Genomic DNA, 16,180 nt, shown 5'->3' with positions numbered 1-16,180 from the left:
GCAGAAGACAGTTCATTGTTCCTTCTTCCTCTCAGATGGGTGTCTGTAATTGACTTCTCCCACAAGCAAGCCTCATTCAAATTTTCACAGCTTTGAGATAGCTTTACAGATAAAGATCAAAGGCTCGGTGCTTTGAACTGATGGTTTGGTGTCACAGGTTTACCACCTCCAGCTCCAAACTTCCTCCCCTCCCGTCATGAAAGGCATTGCAAGGGGTGAGCCGTGATAAGCCCCCGGAGTGGATGAGGGGCAGTAACCCCCTGTCTTAGACCAGAAGCAGCTGAAGCAGTTTAGCTGATTACTCCTCAACAACTCAGTTATGTCTTCATGCATTATACACATGTAACAGCCATTGAAAACACCGGGTCCAGCCCAGCCAGCTGATGCCAGCCTGCATTTCCTTGCAAAGGAATTCAACTCTTGCTATTCCAGGTAGTATATGATACATCAGTGTGTGTGTATGGAGATCTGAAGCACCTGAAGGAGGTCTAACGAGAGAAGTTAGATGCTTTCTGTATTTGGGAATTTCCTTTTGCTTTCTCCTGAGCAATTAGAAGGGAGGTAGAAGGGAGTGGAGTTGTTTTATATAATTAATTGGGTTGTTTTAGATGTATTTTCATATTGCTTGCCAGTTTTGTGCACCTTGTGAAGACACTCAGTTCATTGAGGTTCATGTTCTTCCACAAAGACCATGTCAGGAGCACTGCTTTAAAGGAGGCCTATTTTAAGAAAGGTGGTACTTCTGTTCTTCATTAATTTAGTTTGAGAAGATCGTTCAAGATAAGAGCTTCAAGCTTTTCAAAATCTCAAGTGTTACTTTTACAAATCCACTTCTAGGTCAGCAGGTTCCCCTCCCCCTCCCCTGCCCCACACAAGCAGGAGTCTTCCCCTTGGTCCTAAAACAATAACTTCCTTTCTTAATTTGTTCACCTGCACACCTGTTTATAAAACTAAAGGCTAATAGAAACAAAAATAAACACCAGCTGGGGAGAAGGTGGTGGAACAGTTGTGCTGTGAGAAGGAGGGGGCTGGGCATGATGTTCTTTCCTTAGTTTCATGGGGGTTTTTAATAACACAGGTAGCTGTAGTAGTTTTAAAATTTCTGCTCTTTGTTTTGCTTTTTTTTCTTCTAATAACTTGGCTTTTATTTTCCAAATTCCATTATACTCTTCCTTGCTTTTTGTTTTCCTTTGTTGTGGCTCTTTTCTGCAAAACTTTATAGCTGAAGCAGGTGGGGGGGTTAGGGGATGTTTTTGGTTTAAGTCTAAATTTGCAGTTACTAAATCCCATTCTAGGTTTCCAATGCTAAGCATTTGAATTTGCTTGAAAAACAAGACTTTTTGATTTTACTTGATCTGTTATGCTGCCTTTCTGAAGACAAAAATGAAGGTTACACCTACCTACAATCTTACTTTAAGTGGACGGAGGTAGCAATGATCTGCAGAAAATGGGACTTTCTAGACATAGAACTACAGGGTGCCCGGTCAGTGAGAAACAGGTGCATCCAAAAAAGTGTAAGAGCTGAAACTGAAGTTCAAAGTGACTGATTGACAGTGTGATGATTTTTTAAAAAAAATATTCTTATTATTTTGAAACCAATTCATCAGTTAAAAGATCTAACTGATGTTGAGGGGAGGAGGAGGAATATGCAGGTCAGTTAATCTTGAATGTGTCAACATTGTTTACAAAGCTTCCCTTACAGACCTGTCTGAATATATCCTGTTCAAAATTCTGCCCTTTTTTAACTGAAGAACCGGGTACATGAGTGCAGACGGGGATTTTTCTAGAGGCAGAACAGGTAATTCAGACAGTCCTGTAAGCACCAGAAATTTAGGGAGGTATACTCGTCCAGCTAAACAGAAGTATGCTTGTACTATAGAAAACATCCTGTGATTCATTTAAAACTGGTTTTTGTTTTGCCACCACTCCCTACTGCCGCTGCCGTCAGCCCTGTTTCCACAGACACGATCCGGACCAGCTCCCAACTGCAAGCACGCACATCTGTGCTCACAGCTGGATGCGCTGAAGCAACTGTGCCCAGGCTTCCCACCCCAGAGACCACCTCACACATCCTTACAGCAGAGGGGTGTCACTCGCTAAGGGCTGTCAGTCACCATGTGACACAGGCAGCTGTACAGCTAAGATGCTGACATCCAGTGTGCACAGGGAGGTCCAAAGTGCCGAGTAGGTGACCCGGCTGTTTGTGCACACAGATCCCTCGCTGTTCCCAGGAGCAGGGGAGGCCATGGCCACTGAGGAGCCATTCATGCCAGCTGCTCTGAGCCATGATACACATATTTACATAATGTATATTTGTAAATGTCTTTACAGACTTATTATACCGATAAATGCAGTTTCTCAAAAGTTAATATAAGTGGTAGGAGAATTCCTTATTACACAGGTCTGTCTGAAATTAGGACAGACTCCTCTTTGTCAAAGCTGGGGACTGTCCCTCATCTCATGTCCAGGTCAAAAGCTTTTTACACACTTTATTCTTTGGCATGTTATTTATATTTTTTTAAAAAAATATTTTAACTTAGGAGAGCTTTTGTGGGATAGCTTATATGCCAAAGAGCCAAAGTTCTGACTGATGTTTGGGAGTGGGGATGTGTCACAGGCCAGGCTCACCCATCACCCTTCACGTGACATACATTCCTTATATGCTGAGCTGTGACCAGATCAAAGAGAGGGTGGGTTTGTTTCATTTTATCTCAAGGCAGCTCTGCCAGTCCTTGAGCACAGCTAGGTATTTTGTGACACAGCAAATCCTTCTTTCAGGGTATATTGTATTTGCAATGGTAAACCCTTCCACCTTCCTTTACGTATGTATCACAGCTAGTGACCCCTTTGTCAACATGTCTGATAACCCCGATTTGTTGGAGGTCGAAATTGGTAAGATATGAAAAACAGCAACGCAGGACTAAAGTGTTTCCTTTTAGGATTAACTGAACAGTCTTTTTTTGTTATTCCCTCCAACATGCAGAATTTCTAATGTATTTGTAAGAAACCTAAAAGTTCTGAGAAGCACCTAGAGCCAAGACTTCCAAAATTCTCATTGCAAAAGTTTGAAAATCAATTCTGTGTGCAGTGAATTACTGATCAAAAGGTCCCATCCAGTCTACCTGACACAAACTGGATCTCAAAATAGCTATCTGTTGCTGAAAAGTGTTTTCAAAGATTAACCGTGACACAGACTGCACCTTTATCTGCAAACTTGAATTTAAACAAAAAGCTCTCAACTGAATTGAATGAAGAGTTGGTGCTTGCAGTTAAGAAACAACTCTTAAGTTTGACCTCTTAATTACCTTTCATTACTTGCAATGTAAGGTAAAACTAGCTTAACTAACTATTTTCACTTAACTGATGTTAAGTATTTGCTGATTCGGGTCTTTGACTGTTTCTAGTATCTGTTCATCCCAAGAAGACAACTAGAGAATAAACATTAGTAGATAATGAGGTCCTGACTCAGACGTGTTGTGAAGAAAGAAGATTGTAGTTATGTACCTGAAGCAAGGGCTGTCTGCGCTGGGCCATAGTAGCCTCCATCTCCCAGATACTCTCAGGCTGCTGCCCTAGTGAATTCCTCCTGCAATGAGCCTCTTTACTTGGAGTTTTGCCTTAAGTACTTGAGAGCCAGACAAAAAGCCTTTGAGAGCTAGTCGGATACACCAACCCAGGCAAAAACATTAAGTGTCTAAATGCCCTTCCATGCTTCGCTTTCTCACTGCTCTGGAATGGCCTTGAGGCTTGGGTTTGAGACCCTTAAGATTTGCAGAATCCTTTTGCTATAGGCTTTGCTGTCTGTCTCTCTCTCACCTTTTCTTCTGTCTCTCTTACAGACAGGTCTTTATAAAATTTGTCAGTTGTAGCCTATTATATCAGCAGGCACCTCAAGAAATCTTGGCCTCCAGCTAACTGGACAGACTGGTTTTTGAAGCTTGTTCAACTTCATGGGTCAAAGGGGGTTGAACTGGAGATCATATGTTCTTGATGACTTCCTATATTTACACCATACAGTACACTGGTTATCTGCTTAGTCTCGTAGGCTTGATACAAGTTAAGTTGTCTGGAGGCAACAAACCTAGTATTCTAGCAACTCTTGCAAGAGCTATGTAACTTTAAAAATTGGAAGAATTCACACAAATACCTATTAGATACTTCCTAATTTATCACAGTTTGTAATTAGAAAATGAAATGGCTCCAGGAAAAGAATGAGGAATAAAAGAGACAGATTTTTAGGAAATTTGATTATGCAAAAATGGGTATGTTTTGATTTCAGTCCAGCTGCATGGGAAAAATATCTGATTGCAGCAGCACATTCAATTATCTCTAATTTAAATGGAAATAATATCAAAATGTTTTTTTTTAAACTACAGCCTTATTCAGTGCACATGGAATACCCATGATAGTCTAACCAATTCACCTAAATATGATCAAATGAAAAGCAAACTGTTCTGGATACTCATAGTTATAAATCTGGGGGCGGGGTTTTTTTTGGGGGGGGGGGAGAATTAGAGACCAAAGCAACAATATAATCAGTCATGTGAAAAATGAAACACCTTTTTTTCAAAACAAAGCCATAATTTTGCTATTGTAAAGATATATTAATGTCAGAGATGAGCAAGAATATTTCAATCTCAATCTATAGTTGGATTTTTTTGTTGTTTGGGTCCTATTTCTAGCAAACAATAAATACAGGAAGAAAAATAACTGATGCTTACAAGCCTTTCTAATTAAAGGCTAGCAAGCCTTTTTGAAAAGGACACAAACGCTTGCAGACAAACATTCTCCCCAAACTAGAACGAAACCATTTAAATCTCCTCTCATTCTTTTCATTCCTCATTACTTTTCATTTATAGACACTGCCAGGTGCCAGCTGGGGTACAAGACAGAAACGGTAAACTGCAGAAGATGGCTATTTGTGATGTTTCGAGCATAACCAGAAGCTGAATCTATTGGGGGGGGGGGGGGGGGGAACCCAAACACTCAGAAAAGCAGAAGTTCTGCAATCTTCACCCTAGATTTGCAGATTGAATGTATCTGGTTAGTTTAGATAATAATCCAAGCTATTCTTGTAGATGCAGTGCATTGCTGCAGGAAATCGCAAAACATTTTGCTGTGCACCTGTTTCTCAAACCTATAAGTCTTTATATATATATCAGCATATAACACTATATCCTTTTGCTGTAAATTATTCATAGCATGAGTTTTGAGCAAAACATAAGATGTGCTTGTGAATTACTTGTCCGTTATTCTTATGATATTTTTTTTCCAGAATTGAGAACCTAAAAAGAATCGGTTGGATTGTTTTTTAAGAAAAATTGGGTAAAGTTTTAGGCTCTAGGAATAGTCTTGAAGTACCAGACCCAGCTTGTCAGCACATGATGTTCCATGTTGCTGTATTACAGGGCTACTGAAAGTATGGAATATCCTTCAGTTCCAGCCAACGTAATGAAAGGATCAGATATTTCTGTCAATAAACATTATTAAGACTAAAATTAAGCTTCATTATTTCAGGATTCAAAAAATTTACACATACTCAGTTATTTAACCGTTCTTTTAAAGCAAGACTTATAAAGTGGGATTAATTGTCACTAACTACCACAGTTGCTCTAGAGTTGGTACCAGAGGTAAGAAGATCCCTGTCAGCATAAGCCTGTACTTGACCACTACCTGATGCCTTGAGTGGCTGCATATCTGCTCAGCCTGAGCCATGGACTGCAGACAAATAATCACATGATGTTAGTGCTGTTATTTCCTGATTTTGTTTAGCTAATTCTCATCTAATTCCAATCCCCTTTGAAGAAGTTACTTTAATTTTTAAGAGACAGCTGTAGTCACTAATGATGAAGCTGGAAGATAGTTTCTTTTTGGCAAAGCTCTATGTGTTACTCAACTGTCTGAATAATGTTTCAAGTTTAAAGAAAGCTTTAAAAAAGGGAAAGAATACTTTGATGCCTGCACTTCTCTTTGTAAGCAAAGCTTCCAAGACACTATTGGTAGCCTGGTCATGCATCAGAGATGAGGTAGGCAACCCTAAAATGTGGAATCACATAGCTTACAATGAAGAATGGAAGGCATTTTTAAGCCCTTTTTGAAAAAAAACCAAAACCAAACATTGCTTTTCTTTATGGATTGTAATAAAACCTTCAGCTTAGGTCTAATAGAAGATACTTAGTTTAGGTGAACAGGAAGAACATACACTGGGAAGAAACTAAAAATACATGTGAAGTTTCTAATATAACCAGACTTCCAACAGGTTTCACTATAAAATTAGTCTTTTGCAGGAAGTTATATCTGTGTTGCTGACATTGACTTGATTTTAGTGGTGTGTGTTTTAAAAATGTGAAGCGAGGTGGGTTTCTAAATACTTGCTGAATGAAAAATGAGATATTCAGCTTAAATTGCCTTGATCACAAGTAAAATTTTAATGAGGCCAGTGAAGCTGATGAATAAAAAACCTCTATGGTTCCAGGTATCAGTCCATGAAACTGGAGTCCTGAGATCACAAGTTTTTATAGCTCAGTCTCACAGGTACTCTAATGGTTTCTCAGATGACCTGAGACCAGGAATGTGTAATTTTCACCCTCCTATTGTAACTGCAGGTGCTATGGGAATGAGGTAAACTGTCTGCTGATAAAATGACTCGTGTAAGGTCAGAAGTCAGAGAGCATTCCCATTATAGCTGTTAAGTGTTGTGAAGTCAGTTCTGAATAAAATGTTAACGCAGAAATATTCTAAAATACTAATGCAGGCAACGATGTTCTTTCCTGATGCATTTTTAAATCAATTGTTTAAACTATAATTAATTGTATTAAGGAGGAGGATATATTAATTGTATTAAGAAGAAGCAAATCATGCCAAAGAGCTCTGTTAAAAAGGGAGGACAACTTCATACATAAATGATTTAACAGCTAAACTACTTATTGAACATACATTAAGCACATTTTTCTTAATTTATATAAATTAGTGTTAAACCACATGGTAATTTTAATGCTGGCTTTGTTTAATATCTTACAGGAAGCTTCAAAAGATGGTGCATGACATCAAGAAAAATGAAAGTGGGATAATAAACAAGTTCAAAAAGTAAGTCTGAAATGCCAGTACTAGTTTATCAATTTGGGAAAATTCAGATTGCTAGCATAGTGTATTTTACTTTAGTGATGGGACCACGTTATCATAGAGAGATGTACTTCAGCATATGTACAGAGCTTCGGTCCAGGCTGCAACATGCAGAATTGTCATCAGTATTAAAAATACCACAAAGTAGTTGCAGAATTGGTCTCCTATAGGAGGTTGTGTTTGTAGCCCTGAAAGGACAGTATTTGGGTAAATGCATTTTTCTTGCATGTGCTTTGAGAATGATCATCACTTGTTTGGGTGTGTGCCTTTCTCAGTCCACTGTTCAGGCTACCAGCTGCAATTACACTTTAATTTGAGCTCCACCTTGAACCCGCTGTTCAGACATCATAGTCAGTATTCCCATAAAAATGCTAAGTCCTCCTATGTTTCAGTCCTGTAAAACAAAACTCAGCATTACCTAGCATCTTTATTCCAGTAAGAAGTGCTGAACAGCATATATATCGATGTCCCGTGCATATGAGTATCATCAAATATTCATGTGTATTTACACAGAGAAAGAAATTCCAGTAATTCTGCATCCTTGTCAAATGAATACACTATTCACTCTTTCTAGTCAAACATCTATTTAAACCAATTAGCTATTTAGCACACTTTATTTTCCTTAATGCAATAGCTTATTTGCATTGAACTTCCATTTGGATGCAATTTTTCTTATTCAGATGTCTTTCTTTTCACGGGTCATTGACAACAAAAGTACTAAGTACTTTTAAAAGTTAATTAGTACACAGTGTCTGCAGTATTTCCAAGACAACTATATTAAATCTAGAAATACAGCTCTCATACATAAAAGGCACATGCAAATGTTGTTTAAAATTGTTCTTAAAAGAGTGACCATGATGGCTCAGTTCAAGGGAAAGAAAAAGTATGGTTCGAACAAGAGCTAATGCTGGGGATGTAGGAAATGATCGGTACGCTGGTGGGAGAAGTAGCAGGGCTCTGCCTGGTTTGGCTATGCAAGCGCTCCAGAAAGCCGGACTGGCTCGGCGATGCCTCTGCTGTCAGCCCAGGCAGAGCCAGTGTTTGCAGGGCAGCCACTAGCCCCGCCACAGGAGGGGGGATACACTTCTAGGAGCAGCAGGGACCACCTGGCTCTCCCATTTCCCAGGCAGGGTGCAAGCCTTCCTTTGTGGCCTCTTTTATCACAGCCGTGTTTCTGTCCACAAACCTTGAACAGGCTCTGATGGTAGCACCTGATACATCACATAGATTCTTGAGGTTACTTTTTTCCTTTACTTGGCTTCTTTCACTCTAGCACTGCTGCAATTTGCAGCAAATCAGTCATGTGGTATATGTACTTGTTATTTCCACACATGCTCAAAAGCAAATTTTCCCTCTAAAATGACTTTCAGCTCCTTGGACCTTTAACTTAATCTGAGTGGATTTGCTTTTAACACAGTATGTAAATAGACCCCTGTGTTCAGAAATTCATCTGCTAAAATCCTCAGTTTCACCTGGGACCTGCTCACAGGGAAGAGCTTCTAAGGCTGTCAAGGCTTCTGGTGGGTTTTTGGAGGGGAGTGAGGGAGATTGGGATTTTGTTATGTTCTTGCTTTTTAATAAAGGGTGGCTTCCTACTTCACAGTAGTAGTTTGTGTAGTTAATAATGTTGGTGTGGGTCCAGTTCAAATGGCTGAGAGGAAAGCAGATGGCAAAAATAATAGAAGCATCTTATTTATGATTTGAGGCAACAAATTGTCTCCCATAGTTGCCTGAACATGAATTCTGCTGTTAATCAGTATTGCTCTGACTGTGTGTCCTTCTCTGAGAGTAAGAGGAGAAGGACAGACAAGGGAGAAATAACAAGAACTAAATGTAGCTGAAGCTGGGAAGGTCAGAGGTGCCATCGTTAAATATCAGATACAAGATTGCTGCTGTAACAGTGCAATTCTTTGATTCTCTCAAGATTAAAAAAAAATCCACAAAAAAGAGCAGGCTCATAAAAACTCTTGTAATGTCTGTAGCACAGAGCTCACATTTTGCCTCCCCGAGCTATAAGAATACAAGTTGAGAGGTAACAAAATATAAAATAATACATATAATAATCTTTCTGATACTTCTGTGGTTCATCTAAGCCATAATAATCTCTTCTGCAATTATGAAGACCAGAAACTTACTCTTATTTAAAAAAAAAAAAAGAAGAAAAATTCTCATGTTTGCACGACTTCAGAACTCAGATCTTGAACCCAGCACGTAATGAGGCTTGCAATAAAAGCATGAGTTGACAACACTTACAAGGATATGTACAAGAGATGCCAAGCTCTGCAGAATTAGAATTGGCTGTATTCCTCTGAATGTGCCCTTTGGGGACTTCTTGTTTGATTATTTTTTTTAGATGTTTTTTTCTTAAAAATGCCATTATCCAGCTGATCAGTTCCTCCATTTCAGTTAGAGGATTATTTTATTAAATGTCAAGGATCTAAGTATGACTGAAGCATGTATTTAAAAAAATGGGCTTTACATAGCACAGATTTGGAATTTGTCTATATGCTAGAAAAAAATCATTTTGACTCAAATTCAGATCTGTTATAAGTAGAAATAATTTTAGGTAAGTTAAACAGTGTAATTCCTTACTCTAAGCCTACAGTTGTCACACAGATGTATACTGCAAGCCTCTGCTAATGAAATTGAAAGAATGATCAAATACTCATGAAATACACATTTGACTTATTACCAGTATTTGTTAAGACACTTCTAAAATCTGGATTGGCTCTTGACTATGCAGAAAAGTAAGAGAAGTTCTTGCATCAAGTGCTTGCTCTCCAGTGTAGTTCACCTGCCAGGTACAGCTGGGGAGGGATATGTCTGCCATCCATGTGTGTCTTAAAGGTCTGCAGAAAGCAGTCTGAACAGTGGTGGTAAAAGCAAAGAAAACTACAGATTGTTTCTTCATTACTTAAAAGTTCCTGTTGTTTATTCCCCATCCTGACTCAGAATTTTCCAACAGTAAAAATATTGCCCATTGCAGGATAGCATTCACCTGCTTGCCCTTAATCACATGCAAAACTATTTACAATGCTGGAGTCCCAGCTGCTCTGCAGATCATGTCAAAAAGGATTATGTACTCAGGTGTAGAAGCAAAAGGTATAGCCAAAGTTCTATAAACAATGAGAGCTGGGGGCATTTTTTCATATTCACATCCTTGGTAGTACAGAACGTGGAAGTAAGAAAGAAATCATGGGTTTCACTCTGCAAGGTGGTCGCTGACGCTTGAAACAAACTATTCCACTAGGTCATGAGAATACAGCTCAAGAAATGTTTCTCTGTCAGCTGGATTGAACCTGTTTGGAACTCTGAAAAAGTTTGCAAAGTTCAATTAATTTATTTTTTAATCAGAAGTGTGATCATCTAGTGCACTTGGGACTAATACATACTTACTCAACTCAGTAAAGATGTTAATATAATTTTTGTAAAACCTGTTAAGTTAAAATGTTTCTTAAGAAGCAAATGGAAGGAGTTAATGACAGAAGAAGTGAAGGACTCTTGAGAACAAAGAGGTTTTAGGCACATTTTAACTGCTGGAGGAGTGAGCAGAAACACTAGTGAGGAAATGCTTACGTAGGAGAATTAAGTGCTACACGAAAAGGGCTACTACTTCATACGTTTGGTTACTTTTCTGGGTGTAGCCTGTAAAAATGCTGGAGCAAAAACCCCAGACTTCTGCTGCATTCTTTTTAAAAATTCTCCATTTAGTGCAGGAAAACACAAAAATGTGCTATAAACGCAAAGCATATGATTAATATTTGCAATTCCTACAGGACTCCTATGTGCAAAGTTAAGCACATACCTAAAGTGTTTTGTTGGATCAACCTCAGCATGCTATAGAGGGGAAAATTCCTAAAAGTTGTTATGAATTTCTGTACAGTGCATTCTGCTCTTGTGTGGGCAGCGTCTACGCCCTATTATGTGGGAAGTCTCATATGCTGCTTGGTTATTTGTTGAAGCTAAAATGTGTATACTAAGATGTGTTACATTGGTTTTAAAACTTGTAAACCATACTCTCAGAAATGTACTTGGATTTTATTGAGCCCTTTAGAACTGAAATTTCTCATGGGTATTTAAAAACCGCCAGAAAATTACTTATTTTCTATTAAATTTTAGAAAAATACTAGTCCCATTAAAGTAAATGGAAACTTGAATTATTTGTGTTCTGTCACAGCTAGTACAGAGATACTTCACTACTTAAGTCCAGAATGGCGTAGCACTAGAATATTTTATTCAAAAACTGCATTTTCTATAATTTCATATAACCATTTAAAGATATGTTAGGAAATCGTTCTGTCTTCCACTTAAATATTGTATGGTCAGTTGGATGGATTTGATTCTTTCAGTACTTTCTCATTAACTTCAAGGGAACAGGATGGAGTCAGTTGCCACTCTGCAAGCATCTCTGTGGATAACTCCATCAGAGCCTGAAATAGCTAGGTAACCACTCCTTGGCGGAGGAGCTATGTCTTTTCAGTTTGCATTGTGGTTTGCACATTGGGTAAAGTTCTGGCTGTTGCAAAGTGAAGCTCCAATTGACTTCAAAGGAGCCTGGATTTCAGTTTTGGCACTCAGTAAATCATACCCGTACAGTGAGAATTATTTTATTTTTAAGTGGATTTGAATTTTAGAACAAGTAACATATTGGAAGAGATTTTAGCAAGCATAGATGTGGCCGTGAACTGTTTCAGCTCTGACAGAAACATTGTTTCTTTTCTTCTATTGATATTCAGGTTCCAAAATGAACAAGTGGCCTTAATTTGCAAAACGGGGAAAGATACTTGGGATCGGTATGCTATTTCAGAGCTGCACAATGGCATGATAGACTGCTTAGACACAGACCTCTGTTCTGTGTTGTGTATGCTTTCATTATAACGTATTTACATTTTCTGTTGGGGCCACTGCCAGGATTTACAGGGCCTGGGACAAAGTGTCGAAGCCTTCTGCTTAGCAGCTTGGAATTGTGTAAGGTGGCTTAACCCCCATACGTTACACCGTGACCCCAACAGCCTCCTACTTTTGCCTCAGTTCCACTGTTTTCCAAGTCTCCACTGTCTCTGAACAGCTCATGATAGACATGTTGCAAGGTACATCAATACGTCTTGCTCTGCCCCTTGCTAAGACCTGAGATCTGTCCTGGCAGTGGCCCTGAGTTTTTCTTTCTAACATGCCTGTGCTAACCCGGATGGAAGACACGAATGCTTTTTCATTTACTGTTTGTACACTAAGTTATATTGTGCTGCGGGAAGTTAAAAGACTCTGAGAAAGCAATTTTCCATCATTAGTGCTGTTAGTAATGAACAATGCAGGTAAACACCTCAAAAATAATGTGCCTAGATGGTTTTTTATTTGGTTTTTTGGGGTGGTGTTTTTGGTTGGGGGTTGGGTTTTTTTAATTGAGCTTTACCAATGCCTGCACCATTTATTCATTGATTCATGCATGTGCTTTTTCTTTTTTTTTGTGACTATCTGAACAACAGAATTCTATGAATTCAACTCAAAAGTAGCCAAAGAATTTCTCAAAACAGATGGGAAAAGTTTGTGAATTGATGTGTTAGTGCCAGCATGACACCACTCTGAGTTACACTGCTACCTGAACAATGACACCTAAGCAGCACACTCCTGTAGTAAACCAAAATTTGTCGATATCACTACTGCTCAGAGATCACAAGAAAACATTTTAAAGTCTTTGTTGTCAATTTTTTTCTACATAATTTGTTTATTTTTGCAAATTAATTTGTTAGGATCTGATTGAAGAATGAGTGAAGCCATCAATTCAGCAGACAAAGGCTCAGGTCCATGGTGAGATCTCATCAGTGCTACAGGGAATCTGTCACACAATGTTCAGAAGTCACTTTCAAGAGTTATTTTAATGTAAATTGTGTTACTGTTTTATATGGTGACAAAAAGCAAAGGTTGGTTGTTTCTCTTCAGGTGCATCAGTCTGGCCTCTGATGTCACACATGCCATTACTTTTGACTTTAAACCCAAATTCCTCTTTTTTTTTTTTTTTTTTTTTTTTTTTTTAAAATGCGAATGAAATAATTGCTATATCAACTGGCTGTAATTCAGGGTCTTCTCTGGACAGCTGCAATTTAGCAATCAGGAGTATACATACATATATACACATACATGAACAGGAGTACATGTATATTTGTATATTACATATATGTATACTCCTGTTTGCTACATATAAATATACATGCACACATACATATACATACATATATAGCCACAAAGATCCTTTCAGTATTTCTACAAATCATCTTTGGATTCACTTGGTATTACAAATGCCATTATAACAGTATTTATGAAAAAAGGGGCATAACACCATAAAATAATAGTAAGTTGAAACTGAATCTGGTCCTGAGACCTAGTGTACATTTAAACATTAATCAGAAAACAAAGTGCATGCAAAACGGTAGTTACAGAAATATGACAGGGGAGTGCTGCACCACTTTCTTATGCTATAGTCTTAGCAAAGCCTCTGTGAGCCTGATTTTCATCTTCAGATAGATGTGCATTTATCTCTGACCCCTATGTTATCTGTTTCTGCATTGGAAATGAAGAGGAGGGTGGGTGGGCAAGGAAGCTGTTCTTTCAAAATATGTTCTTAGGAAAAAAAAAAAAGAAAAAAACCCCACCAACCCTCAGAATAGATTCTAATTTCTTATCTGTTTCTAGCTTTTCAAAGCATTCTCCTGCAGCTATTTGCTAAGCATCTGTGATGATAATCTGTATTTCTTCAGCTGCAGGTATCTTTTGTTACCAGCTTTTTAACATGTCTGGCTGACGTTCCCTTCTAGTGTATGTTACTAGATTATAAATGTAATAATTATTGTTTACAGGCTGAAAAAAAAACCTCCACCAAGTCTACCACAAAGGGATTATGCTTCAGGTAAGTCTATTAATGCAAATTTAAACTGCATGTCTATGTATATTTGATGCCTATACACCTACCAGTATTTCAGTTATACATTTCCTCATTAATTTGTTTTTAATGAGAGAATAGTCTATGATTATCAACAATTCTGAAGGTAGTTCACACCTTTAAAATGAGAGGCAAGCAAAACGTGGCAAGTTGTCCCACAAAATCAGTATTTACCAGGGTTCTGCACGTAGGCTGTTCTAAAAAGGGAGAACCCACATCCAGGCCCTCTTTGCCAGACACTGTGATGTGAAAGTAAATAGGGGAAAAAACGGAACAAATTATCATCACAGATTCTGAACCTTAATGCTATTAACGTGACAATTATGATGTTGTGAATTATCTTACAGGTAGAACTATATTTGCTTGTCATGCAGCACTGCCCTCAAACTAGTTCACACCCATTTTTACAAGTTAACAGCTGTCTTGTTAAGGAAACAATGATATGAAAACTGAAGCAAAGGACAGAGTTTGGAAGTTATCAGATAATTGTTTCATGTTTAACATGAAGACTTGTAATTAGTGTGCTGTCTTGCAGCTTTATCTGAGAAACAAGCTAAGTACAAAGCCCTGAGGTCAGTGGTAGTTGCATTATGTAGAAATTGTTATTCCTACTTAAAAAGGAGATACATTAGCAGGACACTGTGTAAAGTGCATGCTCTGCTGTTCAGACTATGTGCAGGTTTGCATTTTCTAATTTTTTTCCAACAGCTCTCAAACAAGTTATCTAAACAAGCAAGCAGGCATCTAATTTACTGTTCAGTCCAAACAAGATGTGTTGCTCTGAACTGTTCAGGAAATTTTGACTTTTATTTTTGTTTGTTTGCTGAATATGATAAGTATACATTGAAAAAACAACCCAAGATAAACGTTTATGCTCACTGTTCCATCTGCTTAAATAACTCTAATGTTTTATTTAGAACATGCAGACAACGAAGAAGAATGGTCAGATGATTTTGTAAGTACATATTTTGGGATAGTAGGGGGTTACTGTAGCAACACACTAGCACAAGTAATAATAATAAAAGGGGTTTTTTAATCTTCTACTTGTGGTTGAACTTAATTAAATGTTATTTGTTACATCACCCTTATTTACAAGTAGCCACTGATTTTTAGCTACCTCAAATTTTTTTGCATTAACTTAAAAGTACACTCAGAAGTACTGTCGGTGATAGTACTAAGCTTTTTGGATAAGTAAGCATGTGACATCAATTTGAGGGACTTCTCAAACTGAGCAATAATTTCAGAAACCAGCAAGATCATCTGTTTGGGAGAGGGAGGGTGGGAGGCGTGAGGAGGGGAATGCCACTTATTGCTAAAAGTGAAAAACTTCTGATAAGGTTTTGGAGAATATTAGAATGAAGCAAGTCATGATAATCAGCCACACAAAGTAATGGTACAACCGTCATCCTGAAGTCTGAAGTGACTAGTTTCCTTCTGGAGTTAGGTCCTGAGCACCTTTTAAATAGGAAAGGCAGAGGAAGTGACAGGACACATCAAGAGTCACAGCTGGAACTAAGAAGCTGTCCTGTGAAAAGAAACAAGCTGTTAGTCTGTAATTTGAAGACTGAGCGCTTGGTGTGAAAGGTACTCCTTGGAGATAGCAAGGAGCCAGGGAGCAGGAAGCTCCTGGGAGGAGCGGAAGGGGAGGCTGGCAGGAGTGCCTGTTGATTTAAAGGGAATATTAAAAGGGGGTGTAATGAGTCCTTTCAAAAATACATTCTCATTACTTAGTTAATTGTACTCCTGCAAGGATATTTGTATCATATACTGCTATGAAGCTGTAAGTATGTTCTGAGATGAGAAATGGGAAGTTCTGTCTTTCTAGGACAGTGATTATGAAAATCCAGATGACCACTCTGACTCTGAGATGTATGTGGTCCCCAGTGAAGAGAATCCTGATGACAGTTATGAGCCACCTCCAAGTGAGCAGGAGAAAAAGAAGATTCCCTCCTCATTCCCTATTTCTAGGGGTGAATACGCAGGTAGTTATGGAGTAGTTGACTATGTCAGCTTGATAATTGCGTATTTATCAGTACCAGAAGAGAAGTGGCCTCAAATGGACTAACCTGTCCTTTCCTCAAGAGTTTGCTTTTAATTCTGAGAGTAAGTCTTCAGCTTTCAGGG

General features: G+C 38.4%; 1 protein-coding gene across 8 annotated transcripts in view; it reads left to right on the top strand.

Moving 5' to 3' along the window:
- Positions 1–16,180, top strand: part of BLNK (B cell linker) — a 100,341-nt gene that overhangs the window by 62,292 nt on the left and 21,869 nt on the right. For 5 of the 8 annotated variants that reach the window (XM_037399144.1, XM_037399143.1, XM_037399149.1 and 2 more), the window contains 5 exons: positions 7,021–7,086; positions 11,859–11,915; positions 13,974–14,023; positions 14,974–15,011; positions 15,882–16,038. In XM_037399144.1, coding sequence (XP_037255041.1) covers positions 7,021–7,086; positions 11,859–11,915; positions 13,974–14,023; positions 14,974–15,011; positions 15,882–16,038 — 368 coding nt within the window. The remainder of the gene's footprint in view (positions 1–7,020; positions 7,087–11,858; positions 11,916–13,973; positions 14,024–14,973; positions 15,012–15,881; positions 16,039–16,180) is intronic. The other 3 variants (XM_037399145.1, XM_037399150.1, XM_037399146.1) reach the window with 1 other exon arrangement.

The sequence above is a fragment of the Falco rusticolus genome, chromosome 9 (genome assembly GCF_015220075.1).
Source record: "Falco rusticolus isolate bFalRus1 chromosome 9, bFalRus1.pri, whole genome shotgun sequence".
Lineage (NCBI taxonomy): Eukaryota > Metazoa > Chordata > Aves > Falconiformes > Falconidae > Falco > Falco rusticolus.
The sequence above is the reverse complement of the archived record's forward strand: the minus strand, read 5'-3'. Positions and strand labels throughout refer to the sequence as shown.